Source organism: Paramacrobiotus metropolitanus, unplaced genomic scaffold (assembly GCF_019649055.1).
Source record: "Paramacrobiotus metropolitanus isolate TYO unplaced genomic scaffold, Prichtersi_v1.0 Parri_scaffold0000061, whole genome shotgun sequence".
NCBI lineage: Eukaryota > Metazoa > Tardigrada > Eutardigrada > Parachela > Macrobiotidae > Paramacrobiotus > Paramacrobiotus metropolitanus.
Window position 1 is genome coordinate 252,715 of NW_026570281.1, and position 21,668 is coordinate 274,382.

At 48.6% G+C, this 21,668-nt stretch overlaps 3 protein-coding genes across 6 annotated transcripts; 1 reads left to right on the top strand and 2 right to left on the bottom strand.

The window, feature by feature from the left end:
* Positions 1-1,192: 1,192 nt before the first annotated feature.
* On the top strand, positions 1,193-14,026 carry LOC129593277 (adenylate cyclase type 3-like). Of its 2 annotated transcripts, none has more exons than XM_055489504.1 (18): positions 1,193-1,523; positions 3,112-3,975; positions 7,050-7,199; positions 7,596-7,751; positions 8,337-8,411; positions 8,487-8,538; positions 8,812-8,970; positions 9,757-9,844; positions 10,118-10,259; positions 10,390-10,568; positions 10,639-10,797; positions 11,018-11,105; positions 11,244-11,590; positions 11,755-11,830; positions 11,975-12,136; positions 12,367-12,579; positions 12,657-12,872; positions 13,360-14,026. In XM_055489504.1, the coding sequence occupies exons 2-18, from the start codon at positions 3,220-3,222 to the stop codon at positions 13,687-13,689; spliced, it is 3,348 nt and encodes a 1,115-aa protein (XP_055345479.1). In that variant the 5' UTR covers positions 1,193-1,523; positions 3,112-3,219; the 3' UTR covers positions 13,690-14,026. The 2 variants fall into 2 exon arrangements, with proteins under 2 accessions (XP_055345479.1, XP_055345480.1); XM_055489505.1 differs by having other exon boundaries at positions 8,487-8,526.
* A 531-nt stretch (positions 14,027-14,557) lies between these two features.
* On the bottom strand, positions 14,558-17,903 carry LOC129593283 (inositol polyphosphate 5-phosphatase OCRL-like). The gene is made up of 2 exons (XM_055489512.1): positions 17,565-17,903; positions 14,558-17,426 (listed from the first exon to the last, which is right to left on the bottom strand). The coding sequence occupies exon 2, from the start codon at positions 17,237-17,239 to the stop codon at positions 14,846-14,848; it is 2,394 nt and encodes a 797-aa protein (XP_055345487.1). The 5' UTR covers positions 17,240-17,426; positions 17,565-17,903; the 3' UTR covers positions 14,558-14,845.
* A 385-nt stretch (positions 17,904-18,288) lies between these two features.
* On the bottom strand, positions 18,289-21,536 carry LOC129593299 (methyl-CpG-binding domain protein 3-like). Of its 3 annotated transcripts, XM_055489541.1 has the most exons (6): positions 21,216-21,536; positions 20,890-21,152; positions 20,032-20,779; positions 19,622-19,712; positions 19,150-19,331; positions 18,289-18,926 (listed from the first exon to the last, which is right to left on the bottom strand). In XM_055489541.1, the coding sequence occupies exons 3-6, from the start codon at positions 20,632-20,634 to the stop codon at positions 18,816-18,818; spliced, it is 987 nt and encodes a 328-aa protein (XP_055345516.1). In that variant the 5' UTR covers positions 20,635-20,779; positions 20,890-21,152; positions 21,216-21,536; the 3' UTR covers positions 18,289-18,815. The 3 variants fall into 3 exon arrangements, with proteins under 3 accessions (XP_055345516.1, XP_055345517.1, XP_055345515.1); XM_055489542.1 differs by having other exon boundaries at positions 20,032-21,152; positions 21,224-21,536; XM_055489540.1 differs by having other exon boundaries at positions 20,032-21,152.
* Between the last annotated feature and the right edge of the window lie 132 nt (positions 21,537-21,668).

The window sequence follows — 21,668 nt, forward strand, 5'->3', positions numbered from 1 at the left end:
ACGTTTCCCCTACCAATTCCCAAATTGAATTAATTATAGCAACATAGAGCTATCGATCATCGATCCGTATTGAATTCTTTCTTTTAAAATCATATATAATTAATTAGTCCAGTAGGCTTCCTGCCGATCATGGGAGGAATTGGACAATTTAAACCGAGTTATTGCAGTTTCCTACAATTAAAGGATAACACATGAATAGTAACTCCTTGAAAAATATATGGAGGAGAAGTATAGCTTGGGTTAATATCTATATATAGATATACAATAGATATCTATAATCTATATATACATATAGATATAGACTATTTAGCGGCTTAAACTGAGCATGTTTTGCTCTGCGCTCTTCCAATATTATTATGGAATATCGCTGTGAGTAAGCATTTTAAGGTTTAAAATTATTTTTGGTATTAATGAGTGCACAAAATCGTTTGCAAACCACGTTTTTAGAATGTTTTCCACTGACAAAAAGGTCATAGATAAACCTTACAAGTTAGTAAACTGTAAAGGCAGCAAAGCACTGTAAACTGCGAGCATATGGGTGTGCCGGTGCTGTATGTTGTACATAGATTCGGGAGAGTTTAAAAAAGACAGATTCAAATTGAAGAATATGAACTGAAGGATTAGTGCTAAAATTAATCAGTACAAGGTACAAGCATAGGTATGCCGTACGCGTACAGTGCTAGTACCTGATAATAAACTGAATTTTAAATGTATTCATTTTCTTCAAATCTGCAAGTGAAGTACTGATGGTGAGGCACATACAAATAGAATGCGGCACTGGTATCTTCAGTGCAAGCATTTGCGTTAGCTATCTCTGTAGAACCAGCAGTCTATGCTGACATGTTGACACTAAACGGCAACAATAATAATAAGTGTAATAATAATTATTAAGTATTTGCTTTATCATTCGTTGTAAGTACGATTTAGCACCTGGTGCGTGTGCAGTTTAGCTATTATTTTATTACTTATTACGAATAACACTCGTAAAATTGTTCTATAATATTTACAGTTAATAGTATGGTTTAATATAAGCCATACGGTAGCCTTTCAAATTCACATGGCTCAACCGCAGCGAGAACACAGAGTGTGTAGTGTGTGGAACTATACCAACACTGTTGTATCAGTAGAGTACAATACGAACTACGGGCGGTATTAGCCGACGCAGGGCTTTATTCGCCATCAGCTGTCTTCATTTCCACTTTTGCAACAAGCAACTGACTGCCGCATGCTGTCTGCTCGGTGCTCATATTCTGTTGGCGTGCGATAAGCCGGCAAGGCACGCAAACGACTTGACGCTATTTTTATAACTTCTGACTTTCTCAAAACGTTGGATGGCTGGATATTATTCAGTTCTCGCGATCGTGTGGTGCTGGCACGCTAGTGCATCGTTGGCTCGTAACGTTCGCTTTACGGGTGCCATCCGAAAACTGCCTTTCCAGTGATTATACGATTCTGATCATGGGCTACTTTGTCCTCTGCGGAGATTAACAGCCAGCTGCTGTCTATTCGTGCCGGATGAACTGGTGAGTCCATGTAGAATTATTTATCATTTATTAACCAGCAACCAAGAGTATAGGTGCGTTTGTGCTGTAATTAGCCAGTGTTGTCGTTGATTCTCGACGACGCTGTCTGAATGTGACGGTGCAGTACCGATTATAAAGTGACTCCCGACCTTCTTGCCTTGAATTCGAGAATCGAGACATATCGGTAGCACACATATAGATATAACATATTACTACATACGTTCGTGGTTGAAATATTGAGGCGCGGATGATGTCGTGATCACTATGGACCGTTATCCAGTATCCTGCACGTTCGCGTTAACGCTTACGCATTAAGGCGTCGCCTTTTATTCCTGTTCCTTAAATACCATGTGATGTGCGGTACATTAATTATAAGGTTTAGACGCCATCGCCGAGTGTAATTATTATAGTTAGTATTAGTTACCCTGACTTTGCTTGGGCGAAACCCACCGTGTAAATCCGAACTCTCGATGGTCTAGCCGTATTGTTCAAATACTGTTAAATACTTTTCAATTTTTTATGTTTGCCCTGTGAGTGCGATTTCACTGCAGAGATTACAATACTGGCACTACAGTATATTGTAGAACTACTTATTACTCTGTTAGCTGTAACTGTGTATTAACGGTAGCACAGTAAAATTCACTTTCCGCCGTCAGTACAACACTTCCCTTTAACATTCGCGAACAGTATGCACTTGGGTCGCATTCGAGGGCTCTTCTCGCTGATGTTTTCCTTGTAAAGTATTTAGTATTGCAGAAATTTTCCCTAAATAAGCCGTCGCACATCGTCGTACAATACGCGAATTCATGCGTCTGCTGGCCGGCATCACTTGTTTTATTTTCCGGCTAACAAAAGTAGTCTTGTTTGCGATCGCGGTAAAATGTTTAGTACAGTATATGTAATGTTAACGCTCAAATGAAGCTGTTATCAGCTTAATTCTAGCAATACGCTGACGTAAAATTTGATTGTGAATGATTTTGCTATCATAGTACGCAGGATGGAATGCATAGTCGATTATAACACGAGCACGAGTATATTCTTTGATCTAGAATCGTTTTGTGTTTTCTTTCTGCTGTTTGGTTAGGGGTAGTTTTTGTTATTGTGATCAACAAACAGTGTTTAACTTTACCATTAAAAATTTTGTTATTAATTTAACTCGAATCCGAATCAAGAAGCAATACTTATAATAGTTATCAGAATATTACCCATACTCCTACGACTTGTACGTACTTTCACCGTGCATAAAATTTTTTAGACGTAAAAATACCTTTGTTTTCTGATTATGTCCGTGATTTTATTCAGTAGAGCCGTTGTGACGGCGGTTATCGCGTTACAGTACGTAATTGATGGAATAGCAATTAAGTTTGCTTAACAATGAAATTAATATGTGTGACAGGGGTGGGGACCGTAAAAATGTGAATTGACACAAGCAAAAGAACATTTTAACATAATATTATTATTATGACCCAATACAACAGATATTATATACATGCGATAGCTTACTTAACATATGGACCTGTACGTCGGTGCGACATGCATTACAAGATGGTTTATCAGTTGGTATTGATGGTGCCGATTGAATTTGCAGCCGGGAAGCGATCGGCCACATCCGCATCCGCTTGCGCAGCTGTAGCGCCTGGCCAGCAGCTGCAGTACACGCGCCAGCCTCATTGTCACCCGCCGCCTCCGTAGAGATATGGCCAGTCCGTCTCCCTCGCCGGGACAGGAGCAGCTGCCGCTGGCTGGCCTGTCCACGGCCGCTCTGTCGGCGCTGGACGCCGAGCGGCCGATGCTGCCGGAGAAGAAGCATTCACTGTACGCTTATGCCCAACAGGGCATCATCCACGAGGAGGAGCGACTGGAGCTGAAACGAAGCGGTCTGTACCGCTTGCTGCCAACCTGTCTGCGCGTTAAGTTCGCCGAGCGGCAGCAGGAGGCGCTATACGAGGCCTACTATACCAGCCAGAAGCAGGGCGACCTGGTGGCCTTCGTGGTGGCGGCGTTGTGCCTGCAGCTCTTCTGCGTCATCCAGTACTCAACGCGCGGCCTGGACCTGCACCATCGCCCGGCCGAACGCGCCGCCCTCGTCTTCCTCATCCTGGCCTTTCTCTTCAACTGTGTGGTTGTGGCCGTCTACAAGCTGCAGATCGTCAAGTTAAAGGAGCAGCGCCGCTTCAAGCAGCTTTTCCCGCTCCTGGTCTTCGCTGTGCAGTACACGCAGTTCTTTCTCGACCTGTTGACCACGCACCACCCCCTCCTCCTCAGCGATGCCGTCTCTTTCCAGATCCTCTTTGTCTACGTCACGATGACGATGTTGCCGCTGCGCCTCACCGTCTGCTCACTGCTGGCTCTCCTCTCCTCGTTGGCGCTGCTCATTGTGCAGGGCGTAAAGGGCGTGGTCAGCTTCCAGGAGACGCCGTCACAGCTCCTACAAACCTCTCCCGATCGTCAGGTCAGTACTGCATATTTAAAAGAGTACCGGACAGTATACTAATAATACGTATATGAGTGTACAATAATAACTCTAGTACCACTATACCAAAATGCCATCTGACTCACTAATTGACTATGCTATACTGTGGCTGAATTGTTCGCACGGGGCAACCTTATGCTCTTTGAATTTTTAATTTTCCACAGTGGTGAGATTCAAGCGAAGCTCAGCTTATAATTTAACCGAAGGTGCTACCAGTTGATTCTACTGCTGAGAATTTCTACTCGTAGGTAGTATTACGTAGTGTGTCGAAACAAGGTGTTGAAACTATACATAGGAGGGATTTTACATACTCTGTAGGGCTGTGCCGGCAGTGAAATTTTAACCATGCAGACTATTATGCGTAGAGTGTACTGCTCTGGGGTGTTTTCTTCCGACAGCGCCTGCTTTGCCGCTGGAGAAATAAACCAAAGGAGCGGCACTGCTCCACTGAACAGAGCCGCAAACTAACCGAGAATTTAGACACTTTACTGCGGAGCCAAACACGCTCCTGCAGAGATTTTGCATGAGAGCAAACATTTTTTTCTTTCTCCACCGGACTGAAAAGCGGAGCGACTGTGTTGTGCGGGATCTGAAGAGCGTGTTGACGCCGACTTGTCATCGATTGCTAGATTGCTACACCATCGTTCGGGCTAGCTATCTGCATTTGGCGCTAGCTGCTATTCTGTACAGCAGTATAAGTGGCACGGTTTCGTGCGGTGCGCGGCGCTGTGCGTCCCGTAACGAGGATGTAATTAGGCCATTGGCAAAGGGCGTAAATCAGGCAGAGCGATGCGATGTGATGAGAAAACGTTGATTTCATTGCCGGCCCGGTGGACAGGGACAAGGGAGCTGCTTCGGCGTGTTTTCTGCCGGCAACGATGCTGACTGACTTGGTTGGTGGGTAATGGGTATGCTATTCCACTGCGTACAGTGTTGCCGGCTGTTAAGCAGCTCAACTGAAATCACTTCCGTCGCTGCAGCTTAGCCATCCATCCGTCGCATCCGCATCTGCATTGACGTTGAAAGTCCCTTTCCCGAGCTCATCATCTTCAATCAACGCTTGACTAAGCAAAGCAGGCGCATTCCGCCACAGGGCCTGCGTGATGGGTGCTCTGCTCACCGGCGCTGCGCCGACCGAACCGGTGAATGCGTTTATTGCTGAATTAAACCTCATTTGCTACGGCGGTAGATGGTGATTTCCGCCCTGTCTCTTCCTTTCTCTTCCCAGAGCACATCTCTGGGAATAGGAGAACGGAATGGATTAGCAGCTGATGCGGTATTAACATTTGGTGTCCCAAGGAAATTACTGTGCGCTGGCGGAAAGAGGAGCGCGTAATCCCCGCTCACAATTGCCTCGCCATCCGCTCTGCGGTTGTCATGATCAGCGGCAACATCCACAATTAGCATTGACGTACGGGGCCCGCTCATGCCTGCCAGCTAAAAACATCCAATTTGTTCAACGCATTTTCTGGGACAGGTCTGTACTGAGTAGGTTGAATGGATCAAGGGGAAACTGAAAGGGATCGGGATGCGGGCGTTAGTTCGGGCCGGGCTGAACGGGGGAAAGGAAATTAACAGGCCGGCTTCGGGATGAACTTACTGGAAGAGGGCTTACCCAATTTTGCGGCAGGATACTTGAAACACTCGTTGCACCGCTGTGTTGATAGTGCTGCCTTAGACGCAACGTAATATTTTCTTTTGCCGTCCTTAAACGAACCGAATACATCTCGGCCGTGCAATCGACTGTTGGAATTTTTAACTTTCTGCCAATAACGCGAGCTGGAGAATGTAAACGTTGTTGCTTGCAATAAATGCATGCGGTTTGCGTGAAGATGATGCATTTAAGAGTAACACGAGAAGGTTAATATGGAGGTGAAGCACACAATGGGCGAACACGATCGGGCGCCAGGGATAAATATTGCACACTATGCATAGTGTGTGTCATGCAAATGCTATTATGCCGGCTCTGTCCTGGAACCGCTGGGAACTGGGGAAGAATGAGGCCGCTATATGAGTTATCGATTACACTGTCGGACAATTAAAGTTCATGACACGGTAATTCACAGCCTTTCCATTAGTGCATGCTCTCTGTGGAGCTACAATGTACTTATTGCAGTATGCACACCCTGCGCAAACGTATCATGCCCCGCACACGGGAAAAATTTGCATGTACATAGAAAAACTCAGCTACGAGTGTTGCTACAAGAACTGGACGATGCAGCGGGATAATTGCGTTAGAGACTCGCCGACTCGGCAAGATTGTGTTGAATGTTGTTGCAACGTAAATCAATTACGCTTTCACTTGCTATAAAAACATCCGTACACGAATATCCGTACAGCGACCGTGTATTCTGAAACCGGGTAGGCACTTCATGGCCAAATTGTCTCGGCTGCTCTTTTCCCGCCAAGATTTAGATGAGTAATAAACGGGTAACAACATAATAAAGAATAATTACGTGACTACCATGAAAGTGATTACCATCGGCGTTCGCCAGAATCGGATGGATACGATGGGATTTGGATGTCACTATTTTGTACTGTGAAGTAATGTAACAGCGTGATTCGTGGTAATGCACAATATTAGCAGTAGCGTTAACAATTCTGCATTTAACGTTCGAGGCCGGATACAAATCAGATAATACTGTACTGGAAGGACTAACATATGTAAATTAACCAACTTACATAGAGGTATTTAATAGAGGTATATTAAATAGAAGTGATTTAATAGAGGTATTAACAGAGGTACTTGTACAATATTTAAGAGAGGTATTGTTGTATCCTAATTATAATGATTGAGATTTACGAGCAGGAGCGCGCAAGCGCGCGCAATGATCTGCGATCGCCTAACATGATAATATCGCATGATTCGCATCTAACGTACAAGTACAAGTAGTTATTATTGTGGTGTAATTAAACCCTTCGCCATTACCACATGTTATGTTTTTACACCTGTCGCTTTGATACATTCACAGTGAGGTTAAAAAAGACTGCGTTTAGCAGAAACAATCAGTGGGATCACAATCAACAAGCTCATGCTTTCCCAAACTTTGCAGTTGTGTGCCGCCGCAGTGTTGTATTTTGGTTCTTGGATACTGGGCATGATTGCGTCCTTCGTCTCTGATAAAAAACAGCGTCGTGCTTTCCGGCAGGCACGTGTCACCATTGCCATGAAGCTGATTATGGAACAGCAATCACAAGAACAGGTATGTTACAATTTTGCTGTGATTTTCCATTATGTGTAAACGTACCACAAAAATAATTATGTGCCACACGAAGGCATGTATGTAAATACAATTTTACACGGTAGATCCATTCGCGTGCGCTCTGCATAGTGAGACCGGAAATTGAACGACGTTGCTAAACTTGGGAACCGAATGAAGTACTACTGGTCTACAGTACTTGCGGTTACTGCCAGTTATGTAAATAGTGAACACTGAACAGCAAGACATGCACTATACAGCGAGACGCCGAAATGGCACGTGTGGCACATGATTGTTTATTTATTGTGTAGACTTCTTACTGCTTATATTGGATAATTTGGAAAGGGTAAGATTGCAGTTGTGCGATATGTAATGTAGTGCGATATGTAACTTTTTCAGGAGCGACTGCTGTTAGCGGTTTTGCCGAAGCATATTGCCGGTGAAATACGGACAGATTTGGGGGCGATGGTCCATGGACAGTTCAAAAAAATTTACCTGACTCGCTACGAAAACGTCAGTATTCTTTTTGCCGACATTGTGGGATTCACCGCCCTGGTAAGCACAATGCAGACTATGCGTGACCTTTGATAGTACAATATACGTTGTTTTGAGATAAGCCGCTCCTTGCAGAGAAATTTTTAATCCTAACAACCAGCAAATTGGGCTTCTTTAATCATTGTGAGCGTTGTTTTCGCCATGTGATACGCGTATCGAATGAGAGCAGGTTCATGTTGTTGGGTATGCAATTTCATACCGTAGACATCTTTGTGTCTATGCTGCATATTAATTTTATAAATTGGCACAGGAAAATGTAGCCACAACGCAGATGCACTGTGCAGCCGCAGCTTTTTGTTTGCATGTACAGAGTAGATCTGCTGAGCTTATTATGTAGGAAGTGGCGGACCGACATACACAAACGTAGTTAACGTACTTAGTACGAGTACTTACACGAGTTACACAGAAGATGAAGTAGCTGATTGATGGTAAAAAATCAGTGTGGACTGTGTAGTAAACGAACGCATTGGGAATTCGTTGATCATAGTTCATTTTAGTGGCATCGTTAGCGGGGGGAGTGTAATCAGTGGTAGGAAACATTGTGTTGATTGCAGTGTGTAATGCTGAACCGGTGGTTGATTGCAGAGCTCCAACTGCACCGCCGCCGAGCTGGTGAAGCTGCTGAACAAGTTGATCGCGCGCTTTGACAAATTGTCAGAGGTAAGGAAGCTGCCGGCGCGAATGACTTGTTGATTGTGTGATTTAATGAAAGTGGCGTTGATTGTGTCCTGATAGAAATACCACCAATTACGTATCAAAATCCTCGGTGACTGCTGTAAGTTCTTGTGTAAGCATGGCTTCCACCTTCTCATTATTCCATTATTCTGTTGTTATTCCATTACTTGTACTGTATTCCATACATTAATGGTGACGTACGCGTTCATACCAACTGGGCTTGGCTGTGCCTTTCTCACTTTCTGCGTAATCTTAATCTTCCTAATATACATACCACTTTAACTGTCATTACTGACGCTGGCCGGTCCGCTCCGCCTTGGCGCGGCGAGCAGGCGGCCGCTACTAACCATTGCCTAACCTTTGGCGTTGGCTGGCTCGTTTGCAGACTACTGCATCAGTGGCGCCCCGGAGCCCCGCAGTGACCACGCCGTGCTGTGCTGCCACATGGGCCTGGCCATGGTGGACGCCATCCGGGCGGTGCGCGAGGAGACACAGTCCAGTGTCGACATGCGCGTCGGCATCCACACCGGATCCGTGCTAGCCGGTAAGACAGTTGCATCAACAAGCTGTACTGCGCGCCGTATGAGGAAAGATAGGCAGACCTAGTCAGATGCAGATGAAGATGGTTGGATCAACTTGGATGCATGGTGCTGTGTGCTATGCTGTTCCGCCTGATGGGCATCTGCCGGCAAGCGTTATGGTGCTGCCTGGGACGATGCAATGTCCTTGTTCAAGGGGAACCAAGCAGATAGTGATGTATCGATAGCTTTTCCACCTTGGCGTGATGTATAGGCCTGTCTAGATACTGGCAGAAGCATCCGGGAATTGCTTTCATGCTTGAGAGCACGCGCACACTGCTGTTGCACATCCTGTGCCGGATCCACTTTCTCACTTAAGGCATCCCAACGCATTGCCTCAGTTCGCTTTTAAAAGGCTGTTAGTTATTTTCCCCTCTGAGGACCACATGTTAACTCTGCGATAAATCCTCAGCATCGCCGAGAAAGAGCAATACGTAATCATGTGAAATTGATGTGCAAAATATTATTATTAAGGTGCTCCTTGTCGAACTGTAAAAGGCATACAAAATACGAGTTTGCCATTTCCGTGATGAGTGTCCTAATCTTAGCAAACTGAGACCAAAAGTGATTTTACATACGCAGTATACGAAAATGATCAGACAAGGTAGTTTCCCTTGGCAAGGTACTTGCCGGCAATTACGAAGGCCTTACACAAAAGGTTTCGTAGGACTTTTTATGTACTGTGCGCGCGATAATGGTTTGTAATTTGCCAAAGCTTGCTAAACTCTGGTGAATGTACGGATGTGTTGCAGGAGTCATGGGACAAAAGCAGTACGCGTACGATGTGTACAGCAAAGACACCAAACTGGCAAACGCCATGGAATCGGGTGGAAAACCAGGGTAATGGCAGCGCGTAATACCGAAAGGGCTGAATGCAAATGATGGCACGTGGTGCAGTTTGTTACTGTAATTTATGGTGGTGTACAGGTAACCAGTTTAAGTTGTGTACTGTGTACATTCTTAATGATTCTATCTAAGGCATAGGCAGTGCGGTGAAGAATGAAGACATACAGTAGTTGTCGCGACGTAATTTAACTGTTGTATATCGGCATCCGTCCTTGCGCACTCTGATGGTAGTACACGAGATAACGGGTTGGGCGTTGGCTTTGACAGGCGCGTACACATCTCGGCGACGACAATGGCTTGCATGAAGGGCGACGAATTCGAAGTGGAGCCGGGCGACGGCGGAAGCCGCAACGAGGACATCCGCAAATCACACCTGGACACCTTCCTCATCGTCAGGACGCTGAAAATGGTCAGTAATTGTGAATAAAGATCAGTAGAGAACGGTGGTAGTCGGTCAAGTTTGACGCTGCACGCGTTCAGCGGAGTTGTCCAGGAAGACGGGGTACTGCGTATGATGACCGCATTTGTTGTCTTTGCAGTACCCGGAGGGAACGCTGGACGCCGACAAGGGCCGGCTGTCGGTGCAAAATGAGCCGGCACTGTCGACGCGGCGGGCCAGTCAGCGGCCGCGCAACGGTCCCGGCCACGGTGTCAGCAGTGGCGAAGCGGACTTCGACAACCGCCTGCTGCAGGCGCTCATTGAGCGCGAAGGCGCCACGTCAGTGCTTGACCACCCGCACCTTCCTTCATCGGCACAATTCGTAACCTTCATGGGGTGTTTTTCGCAGGCTGAAGAGCAAAGCCAACTATGTGACGTTGTCTTTCAATGACGCCAAGCTGGAGCAGGAGTACGCGGCTGTCCGCGAGAAGCTAGGCCCGGCTGTCATAAGCGCCAACTTCTTCGTCCTTCTTGTCTCCTGTCTCGCGCACGGCATTCTCTGGGATATGTGAGTACTCAGTATTTATTGGCCGGTTTCACTTTCCGACATCATGTGTTATCTTCGTCGACTTCAGAGTTAGAATATAATTACACAATTCATACTCGTAGCATGCACAGTCCAGCATGTCGATGGGTTTTGTACGGTGCGGTACTAATGCTCCAGTGTAGGAAATGTAAAATAATGTCTGTGTTATACTTTTACGAGTATTTTATGGCGTATGCTATAGGAGCCTTGGAACGGGTGTGGCGTACGGATTGGCCTTGCTGATCCTGCTCGGCATCTCGGTAGTATCTTGGGCAACCGTTAAGCGAAGGGTGAGTGAGTTTAATTGTTATGAAAAAGTCAAAGACCAATATGAGGAGCGCTACTTTAGTGCTACCTACGTAGTGTAGTGTAGTGCAGTATAGTGTTTTAGTGTTTAGTGCTCATGCTTCAAGATGAGCACTCTGTAGGTCTTCCCCTTGGGAGTAGTCAGGTTGGTGCAGTGGACGGAGGAGATCCCTTCCATCCGGTTAGCCTGGCTCCTGGCGGCGGTGCTGTGCGGCGTCGTGCCGGAGCTGGTGGACCGGGTGCGCTGCCAACGCGACGAAGATAGGCCGTCCTGCGAGCCGCCGCTCTTCTACATCCACTTGGTCACCTTCCTCCTGCTGGCCATAACCGTCCTTATGCAGATCGGCCACCTGGCCAAGCTGCTCATGATGAGCGGCCTCGTCACGCTCCACTGCCTGCTGACGACGCTCGTGCAGCAGGAGGTATTCGACGCCGTCGACCGGCGCACGCTCAGCGACGAGCAGTACATGTAAGTGCAGCTATAGCGACGCTACTGCAATATCCTCAATGTATCCATGCTTTATCTTATTGAGATCAGGGATACGCTGCGTCAAGGTTGAGAAAACATTCTAGTTTTATGCGAATACAGTATGTAAACACAATGGTAGTGTGCGTGTTCGTTTGTAACTGCAGGGCCTTCCTGACGAAGTATGCCGCATGCTGCATACTGGTGATCATTCTCTGTGCCTTATTCTGGGTTAATCGCCACGTAAGTCGCACCCTGTGTTACTCTGCATGTTTACGGCTACAATACGTTGATATTCAAAAGAAAAGTTTGAATGGCGGTGTTGTGATTACTGCTAACCGGTCAGTGAATGCGTGGGTATATCAGTGGTTGACCTTTTGAATGCAGATGGAAATTACGTCGCGGTTGCTGTTCGTTTGGAAGAACGAGTCGGACGCGCAGAAAACGCAGGTCACCGAGTTGCGGCGCAAGAACGAGGAGCTGGTCTCCAACATCCTGCCGCCGCACGTCGCCAAACACTTCCTCGGGCGCAACTTCACCGAGAACGACGTATGTTTCCGCGCAGTTGGTACTGTAATCTGATCAAATTAGTGCAGGCTTTGTTTTGTTTTGGCTTAAGTAACACGTAAAAACTCATTGATAAGCATTTAGTCGTACTCCTAACTAAAAATTGTTGTTCAGTGTTCACTTGGTAAGGTGCACTGCACCCGTTTTACATGTATGAGTAGTCCAAGGGTTGGTTCAGTAGGCACGCTCTGTTAATTGGCTATTATACACAGGACCCCTACAGCGAGCACCACTCGGGAGTGGGCGTGATGTTCGCGTCTATGCCCAATTTCTCCGATTTCTACACGGAGGAGGGTGTCAACAACCAGGGCCTAGAATGTCTGCGCTTCCTCAACGAGGTCATCAGCGACTACGACGAACTGCTGGACGACGCGCGCTTCGAAGGCGCCATCACCAAGATCAAGACCATCGGGCCTACATACATGGTCAGTATCTGTAAATCCGTTGTGCAATACGGTGTTATAACGTGTCGAGTGGTTACATGAAAACATTGTGCCAACAGGTGGCTAGTGGTCTGACCAACGCGGAAGTCTACGACCAACTGGCGGGAACCAGCGACACGCACCGCTGGCGACACCTGCACTTGCTGGTCAAGTTCGCCCTGGCCATGCAGGAAAAGCTCAAGCTAATCAACGAGAATTCCTTCAACCAGTTCTACCTCCGTATCGGCATAAACCACGGCCCCATTTCCGCCGGGGTCATCGGCGTCCGCAAGCCGGTAAACGCACACGCTCATCCCTCCACATATAAATTACCGTTACAAACAAGCTTTACGTAACCATCTTCTAACCGAGCCCCGCACGTATAGTACTTGCACCGGCATTTTCTGAATCTACTGGGTAACCAGAGTAGGCCCTCTGTTCGGCCAGGCGACACCCATATTAGACCAGTTGGTCACTCGCCGTTGGCCTGTTTTGCCTGTTAACTCCCGTAATAATTATTATTACGCACAATGTGAATTTTGTAATTATAAACCCTTTTTCTCGTAGTTGTACTTAAAAATTGCTTTAAAACTCTTTAATGCAGTCATAGCATACTGGACGTCAATTAATGCTTGCACAGAACAGGTGTGCTGTTAATTGTAGCTGTGGTAGTTGTTGCTGTAGTTGTGTGTTGTAGTTACAGACTTACAGTATTTGTGCTGTAGTAACAAGTGTAGTTGTACAACTTGCACTTGCACTTACCGTATGTATGCTTATTGTCAGCACTACGATATTTGGGGCAACACAGTGAACGTGGCCTCGCGAATGGAGTCGACGGGACAGCCCAACTCCATCCAGGTGACGGAGGAGACCATGCTGCTACTCAAACAATTCGGCTACCGCTTCGAGTCGCGCGGCCTGGTCTACGTCAAGGGCAAGGGCGAGCTGGCCACCTACTGCCTCCTGCCGCCCCCCGACGCCGCCGTCCCCGCCCCCGGGGGCGGGCCCGACGCCGACCAGCAGCAACTCAGCTCAAGCAACCCCCAGCACGCCAACGCCACCGGAAACAGCCACACCCAACCGCAGCAGTACCGCAACAGCGCCGCTCTCTGATCTTCAAAACGCAATTTTCTGTCACTTCTTTTTATTGCCGACCAGAGTTTTTGTTGGGCGCGCAGTAGCGCACTGCACTGCGCGGGAGACGTTGCTCCACATGAACGCTTTGATCTCAGATTGTTGTCAAGAATAGTTTGATAGACATAGACAGAGACACTAAGTTGTTTGTAGTTTTCTGCCAGAGTAATTCCCACTTTGTAATTGCCAGTGCATCATTGGCCAGTGCTTTTCTTGTGCATTTTGTTTGTTGTTCTTTTCTAGTCAGACCAGATTGACTTGTCCGGTGAGCGTGTCCAAAGACTACGACAATCAAATAAATTTTTACAGATTTTTATTGATTTCTTTTCTTCATGAACAGTATTCGCCTGTCCGTTTGCTAAATAAATAGGATGACTTGTGTAATGTGAATTAATTGAACATACGGTAATTTAGTACTTAATTAATTGCGCACTGGGATCTAATGGTCAATGACGCATTTCGGCCCCTTACGTTCTTCAAGATAATTGATGATTGCTTTTTGCCAAACTATTTCCTTACCACGTTACACTGTAACTCTGTAAGACTTACAGCACAAATGATTTTACCATGTCCTAACTTATTCAGTACGCTGAGACGCTCCGATGAATCATGACACACCCTTTTGGCTAAACGCTTCTCAGGCAGAAGCTACGTCTGCGTGGAATCAGCTGATATGCCAGCATTGATTTGTCGGGAAAAGTGCACCGGTAAAAACAACTGAATAACAGAATGTCGTTTCACTTTAGACCACTTGCCTGGAGTGGCCGCGGCAGCTTATTTACTATGGCGGGCAACTGTTTACGAGGAGAGATCAAAGGAATGTCGGCTTAATCGCTGGCCGCGCGTGGCAATTTTTTCAGTTTAATCGCACCGCTGCCATACAGAAGCCAAAAATTATAAAGCACTAAACTATCAGTAAAAATGTAAAGTGTCAAAAAACACAACAGCGCAGCATGCAAATCGACAAATTACTGACTCTGCACCGAATACTTTGTCTGCACTCTGCAGTTGCCGTCACCTACAGAATAAATACCTGAATAAGTCATCTAATACAAACAATACCACCCGGACCAAAAAGGAACGCACATCTAAATTCACAGCGAAAATGCCTAGCTGATCCTTGGATGGAAGAGGATCAAAATATGGACCAAGACTCAAAACTATCGGCAGGCGGCACCGGGGGCGGCGGAATCGGCACGCTCAGGGAACGTGGAAGAACAGGCTCGTCGTCCATCCGGTTACGCAGGAACTGTTGCAGGAAAGCCACCTTCTGCCGGGAGGCAGCCTGTTTGGCCTGCACGGGCGCGTTGCTAGTGGCACGGCCCGTCTCGACCATGGGAGCGGGGGGCTTGCCACCGTCGGGCGCCGGCTTCAGTATCATGTCGGCGATGACTTCCAGCGTGCCGGTGTTGCCGTTAGGATGGCGCTGCCAATGTTTGTGCAGCTCCCGCAGCAGCACCATCAGCGCTTTGAAAGTCTCCCGGTGAACCAGTGGGAACTCCTGTAATACCGCGCGAGAGCTATCCCAGCGGGCGCCCACGGACAAACACCTGTGGTACTGACTGAAAGGGACCAGAGGCTCCGGGAGGACGTCGAGGAAGAGAAGCAGAGCCTCCGCCACCGAGTGGCCGCTGCCCGGGAGCGGCAAAGGCAGCCGCGCGTCCAAGTGGTCGCGGATCTGCTCCATCTCATGCGACAGACCCGGTTGAAGGAACAAATCGGCTATCTCTGTAGCCGATACGTGAAGGTGCACCAACATGCGCCATATCTCCACGGGAATACCGGCCGGCGGAGGAAAGTGGTCAGGCGGCGTGGCCGCGGAGTGGGCGTCGGACTCTTGATCGAAGCTGATGAGAAGCTCCACGGTGGGTGGTGCGACGGCACGCATGGGATGGTCAGACTGGGCTAGTTGTTGCAGCGAGGTGCCAAAGCAGGAGGGCACGTAGCGGCCCTGGACGCAGATAAAAAAGTCTCGTCCACCTTGCAGCTTCAGCACCAAGATGTCGTCAATCTGGTCAGCACCCGTGGTCAGTTGCTGCACCGTTTTGCGATTGACCTCGATTTCCAGTTCCACGTCGGTCGTCTCACCGGGTGAGATCTTGCCGGTGCGCGGCGCGATGTTGATCCAGTCCTTGCAGACCTTGCGACTGCTTTGGCGGGCAGGTGGCGGCGTGAAAGCGAAGACCAGGGGCACCTGGCCGGTGTTGTGGATTGTGACTGAGCGCTTCACCAGCTGGAGAAAGGTCACATCGCCCAGCTGGAAATCGAAGGGCTGTACTGTGGCAGCTGGAAGCAGGAGGTTCTCCTCGCGGTCGATAATCTTGAGAACATCCTCAAGGACACGCTTCTCCCGCGCCCGCTCCACCACGCGCACGCCCACTTCGAATAGCGCCACCACCGGCTTGTGGTCGCTGATGCGTAGCTGAGGCCGGCTGTCGTACACACGCTGTTGCACACAAGCGTCATCGCGAGCCTGCCACAACACACGATCGCACCAAGAGGGGATGCGGCTTTTCTCGCTGGAGTCCCACTGGTCGGAGCCCACATCGTATTTGTAGGTGGGTCGGAAGTGAATGGCACCCTCGCGGAAGCCCTGGAAGACGCGCTTTTGCTCCATCTGCTGGCGCAGTTGGTCGTGCTCGTGCAGATCAACGATGCGCTGCTGGTCGATGTGAGCCACCACGTCGGCGTGGGGCAGTGCGGCGATGCGGTAGTTGAAGTCTCCTAGCCAAAGCACCAGGTCGTGCTCCTTAATGCGCTTGGGAATCCAGTCACCGGCGTTTTGCGCCTGCAGATCCATGTGCGTGAACAACATCTTGCTGGACACAGCGCGGTAGTCCTCGTTGCGGCGCTCCACCTCCTCAGTGTGGGCGGCGAAATGGGCGGTGACAAAACAGAGCTCGCTGGTGTGGAAGTCCAGCCGCACTCCCACCCCGCCCTTGTTGCCCATCCAGCCCATGATGCCGGTGCCGATGAAGGCCGCGGAGACGTTGCTGACGTGCTGTGCCAGTGGCTCCAGCACGTACACCAGCAGCATGATGCCCACCAGCCGTACGAGTCGCAGCAACCGGTAATCCCCCATCCGCTTCAAGGAGGCAGTCACCGCCCGCCTCCACTCCTGCTCCTTCAGCGATGTCTCCAGAACGTAGGCGCGCTTGTCTAGGTCCAGCTCCTGGAAGCCGATGATGTAAAAGTGAGGGGGCTGGGGGCAGTCCGGGGGTGGCCGCAGCCAGGCGTCCAGGGCGTCGGCCTCTCGGGGCGGCAGCTGGCCGTTGACGTTCCAGGTGGTCACGAACAAGTAAAAGGGCCGCTGGTCGCTGTACTCTTTTAAGCGCGCCCGCATACGCTCCTTCACCAACAGCTCCCGTGATTTCAGACGGGCCTGGGCGGCGGTCAAGGGGGGTTCCGTCTCCCAAGGCTCCCCTTCTCCCGAGGATGTCGAGGCGTTAGAAGAGAGGGACTCGATCGGCTGTGATTCAGGCATAATGTAGGATTTCATCGTCGAGCCGAAGCGACTCGGCTGCGACATGCTGCTACCGCTGCCTCTGGGGGGCCGCCTTGCAGTCAGGGGGGCCGCTGCTGACAGGAGGTATCGGGAGTCCAGGATCGGATTCTGACTGGAAAATCCCAATCAGCGCACTACTAACGCTGCCCTGATTGCCACAAGCCAACGAATGCTACCGAGGATAGACAACGAGATCGACCACCGACAGGACCTGCGAATACAGCCATATCAACACCGACATCTGCCAGTGCATACTGTACCCAAATGACTTATGGTATGTACCAGACTGTGCTGCAAGAAGCAGCGTTACGAATCGCGACTGATGGGAAACCGGTCCAACTTGACTCACCTATATTCGTATGGTGTCCGCTTTCCCAAACAAACTTCCTCAAAGTGAGCTTACGTATTTGCATCAAGAACGTGTCACACGCAAAAACAGTCCATTTCAGTAGCATATAAAAACGAGCGCTCGCAACTCATCAGACAAAATAACAATCTAAGATCACAGCAGATTCATCCGAAGCAAGAATCAGAATCATTTAGCACTTGCGTACGTATTGCCCAAATGGAAAGCTAACTTTAAATAAGTTTTAACGTTTTATTGTCACTTAAATTACTTAATTTATTATGTAGCCATAAATGCAAACGTTTTTTGCCGTGGGATCTGTGAAACAAATCTGACAGTGCATGCGTGACTGCAGAGTTGACATGCCAGGGCGGACACGCTGTCGCCGGCAGATCGTGTGGGATGGGCCGGCGCTCGGCCGCTGCACTACAACATGCTAACCAATAAGGAGCCGCCGGTTGTTCACAACTTCACAGGTTAAATGATTAATCTTGCTTTTACATTATTTATCAACTACATGCAAGTAATCATTACATTTAGCCTGATAAAAATGGCGATATGTTTTCGATAGGAGGACGAGTAACAATAATGCTCAACAATCAGTTTGTCAAACACCTTGCAACACATTGTCGCTCGCGTCTCCGATAACAGCGAAGTTGTCAAAGATTAACGCTGATCAAAGTTCGTAGTATCCAAAATTATTAGATACTAACTGGCTGAGGCTGCACAATCAGATGGCTTTTTAATTTTACAGGAGACTTGGGACTTAAAGCGAAAACAGTAGCAAAAAACGCACAGAAATAACAGCGTAAGCACATGAATTATAAGTAAATGTTAGTTCGGCGTTATTGTGCAATCTTAAACAAAACAACCGCACACCGTTTATCGAAGGAAGCCTGATAAAAAGACAGGATAGTATACTGTAAAGAGGACCACCAAAACGAAGAGAAGCATGCAGCGTTAGCACAGTGCTGCACTGAGCAGCGGCACGCGCGAGGTAAGGTACAAAAAAGTTGGCTGAAATCAATGTTAAAGTGTCCCCAACGTAGAAGGCGCTGCACCAGATCCCATCCAATTATTTTGGGCGGCAGAAGCACATAACGGACTGGCAGCACCATGCGACGCCCAGTGAGTACTTAACCAACCAGTTAGTTTGGATCAGCAATTTAGTAGTGAAGAAAAGGAAAAGGCGAAGGAGGGGCGTTGCAGCAGAAGATTCAGTACAAGAACAACCGGTCAGGCGGGATTTCCGCTTCAGCAGGCGCGCTCTTTGTGCTGCTTGGCCATGAGAGCGCTGAGGTCTTGGCGCAGACGCTGCACTTGCAGTTCCTGCTCCTCGATCAGCTGCGGAGTGACCTTCATGGCCTAACGACGACAATAACGAATCTTATCATTTTACTTCCACTTGTAAGTGAACTACACCTGTAAGTGTACTGATGGTTATATAAACTGCTCCAAAAATGTAACGCAAAAATGTAACGAACAAACGAAGTCGTCATCGGCGCCTGCCGTTTGCAAACATGCAGCAGATGCACACTCAGCAAAAGGAAATATTTCTGAGTGATCAGTCAGTTAATGAATGCCTTACCACGGTCAAAGGCTGGTAGGGATTGACGTGGACGTCGGGATGGGAGCGCATCTTTTCCGCGGGCGCTGACTGGCCCAAGACGCTGCAGTTGTCGGAGCCCATGTAGCCCTGGTTGCTGGCGTTGTAGATGGCCGCCGCCAAGCTGGCGATAGCAGTCGAGTCGCGGATGATGCTGGTCGCCGCTGCAAACCAAACAAAACAATCAGTGAGCGGCTCTCTTCGAATAATATCTCTTTCAGTCCAAAACACATAGAAATTCCATGGGCTGATTATTGCGTGCACCTGTCTCTCAACAATACGGTTTTCACTTTCACGGATTCGCAGAAAATCTGAATAAGAAGCTGCGGTACAGTGGCACATTTAGCACGACCAGGAGTAAAGTTCTTGCGAGCCTTAAAAATGTAGCAATAACGGTGGCCTCAAACCTCACACGTTCCGAAACAACAGGTGCATTGCAAGTTACAACACACACCTTTAAAACCTTTAGGCAGCTGCTGCGTCCCCTTCAGATCCAGATCCATGTCACTGGCTTCGTAGTCCTCCAGGCGTTTCGCCCAGAACACCTGCCAACACCAGCCAAAATTAAATGAGGGTCACTTCACTTCCGCCAGTCAGGCCATCCAGTTCAACAACGTAATTCTATCTGTCAAATTTAATCTGATATCTTCAGAAGGAAGTTAAGTAGTCAATTTTCGCCGAGTTTTCGGTTTATAAAACAGGATAAATGCAAATATAGCGCTTTTGCCTGTGGGATAAAACGGCTATACGCACGCAAAACTGGCTGCTGTACTTCGGCTGCGAACGTATAGTCCATCTGCACTCTGCAGGCCCAGTGTACGCATAGCGAATACCGTGCGGATCAGGCTACTGCTATTACCGTACCTGCAAAGGCTTGGGCTTGAGGTTTCTGGGGAGGTGGGTGGTGATGGCCTTGGGAAGATCTCTAGCCTCACGGCAGACATTCTGTCCGGCGCTTTCCACCACTTTGACCTTCTGGTTATAGATGCAAGTGCACTGGCGCACCGGGGCCTCTAGCAGCTTCTGCAGCGTCGCCAGACTGCTTCCAGCGCCGTTGCGCGTGAGGGGGCCGCTGCGGGCGGCACTGTTGACGTGGGGCTTGCGCATCGCTCCACCGGCCCCGGGAGCACCCCCGGCCGCAGCGGCATTGCCGGAGGTGTAGGGGTAGTTGCTGAGCATCTTGCCCGTCTTGAAGTCGAGATTGGAGAGATCCAGGCGCGTGCCGAAGAAGCGCGCCAGGTCGGCTTTGGAGCGGAACTTGGTGCCGTCGGGCGCGTAGTAGTAGACCAGTTTCTGGCCCGGATTGACCACGCCCGCCCCCGAGCGGACCATCTCTTCGCGGTACCAGCCCTTGGGGAAGCCAGGGGCTTCCGAACGCTGCTTGACATACGTCACACCGCGCTCTGTCTTCCCGCAGGTCTCATCCGCGGGATCGGCCGCGAACAGCTGCCGCACAGCCTTGTCCATATTTGATCAAGAGCGGGAGACGTGGTTCGGTGAACGACGAGAGGGCTACAACCAGACAGACGAAAACAACAGTTATGGGGTGGCAGGGGTGCGAACGCTGTGATCGACGTCCAGGTGAAGGGAAATAAAATGGTAGATCCCGAAGCTGCAAAAACTATCAGATCATGGATCAGGTGGTACGATATTCCAATGACTGTGGCCGATATTATGATAATATCTCGCAACAGCCACGCCAGTTAGGCTCAATCTTCTTACACTCAGGCGCAAATCAGTTCACTGCCCACAAATGTATGCTTATTCCGAACCCTGGCTGGCAGACTACGAGATCACGCCACTTGATATTTTGATACAAGGAAAGTCGGCAGCGCGGTGGCTTCCCCTCGGCAGAGACTTATTGATAAGTCGAAGGCTCAAAGCAAAGTGACAGAGCTCAGATGCAGATCATCAGCCCTTTTCAGCGTCAGCGAACCGATCAAGCTTCTAATACCATCCAATACTAGCTATTTTCCAACAGTGCCCTGCAACGACCAACAAATACAGATACTTAACAGCAAAAGTTTCCAGTCTGCAATGAGGCTCACAATCTTACGCGCGGAATCCTCCTTCACATCCACCCAAGCTAAACACCACTGATACATAGGTAAGTACACTAATAACACTCCAACGGCGAACTCCACTTCTTAAATCCACTATGCCAGCAAAAAATACACTGGTCACTAGATATAAGATAAGTACGAGTACAGACAACACTCGCACATTCTCGGTTCAGAACTTTGGGTTTCGGAATTAAGATACGAATATTAATGAACCAGAATTGAGAATGGGAAAGCAGTGTGCCATTCGACAAGTCATTCGAAGTCTGCCTAGCGTGGAAAACTGAGAAAACCATCGAATCCGTGAATTTTTTCCTGTATTACCTATACTTCTATATGTACCGTAGGTCCGTAGTATGGTCACAGGACGGGTGCCATATTGCTAATTTTTACATTAGATAACCCCCACAGGCATCCAGTCACGTAAATTAGGGCCTTCAA

Coding starts and splice junctions, on each gene's coding strand:
- LOC129593277 (XM_055489504.1), top strand. CDS start 3,220: ATGGCCAGTCCGTCTCCCTCGCCGGGACAGGAGCAGCTGCCGCTGGCT. Junction 10,569..10,638: donor ATTGAGCGCGAAGGCGCCAC/GTCAGTGCTTGA, acceptor TGTTTTTCGCAG/GCTGAAGAGCAAAGCCAACT. Junction 11,106..11,243: donor GGGCAACCGTTAAGCGAAGG/GTGAGTGAGTTT, acceptor AGCACTCTGTAG/GTCTTCCCCTTGGGAGTAGT.
- LOC129593283 (XM_055489512.1), bottom strand. CDS start 17,239: ATGTCGCAGCCGAGTCGCTTCGGCTCGACGATGAAATCCTACATTATG.
- LOC129593299 (XM_055489542.1), bottom strand. CDS start 20,634: ATGGACAAGGCTGTGCGGCAGCTGTTCGCGGCCGATCCCGCGGATGAG. Junction 19,332..19,621: donor GCTGCCTAAAGGTTTTAAAG/GTGTGTGTTGTA, acceptor TTTGGTTTGCAG/CGGCGACCAGCATCATCCGC. Junction 18,927..19,149: donor CCTACCAGCCTTTGACCGTG/GTAAGGCATTCA, acceptor TGTCGTCGTTAG/GCCATGAAGGTCACTCCGCA.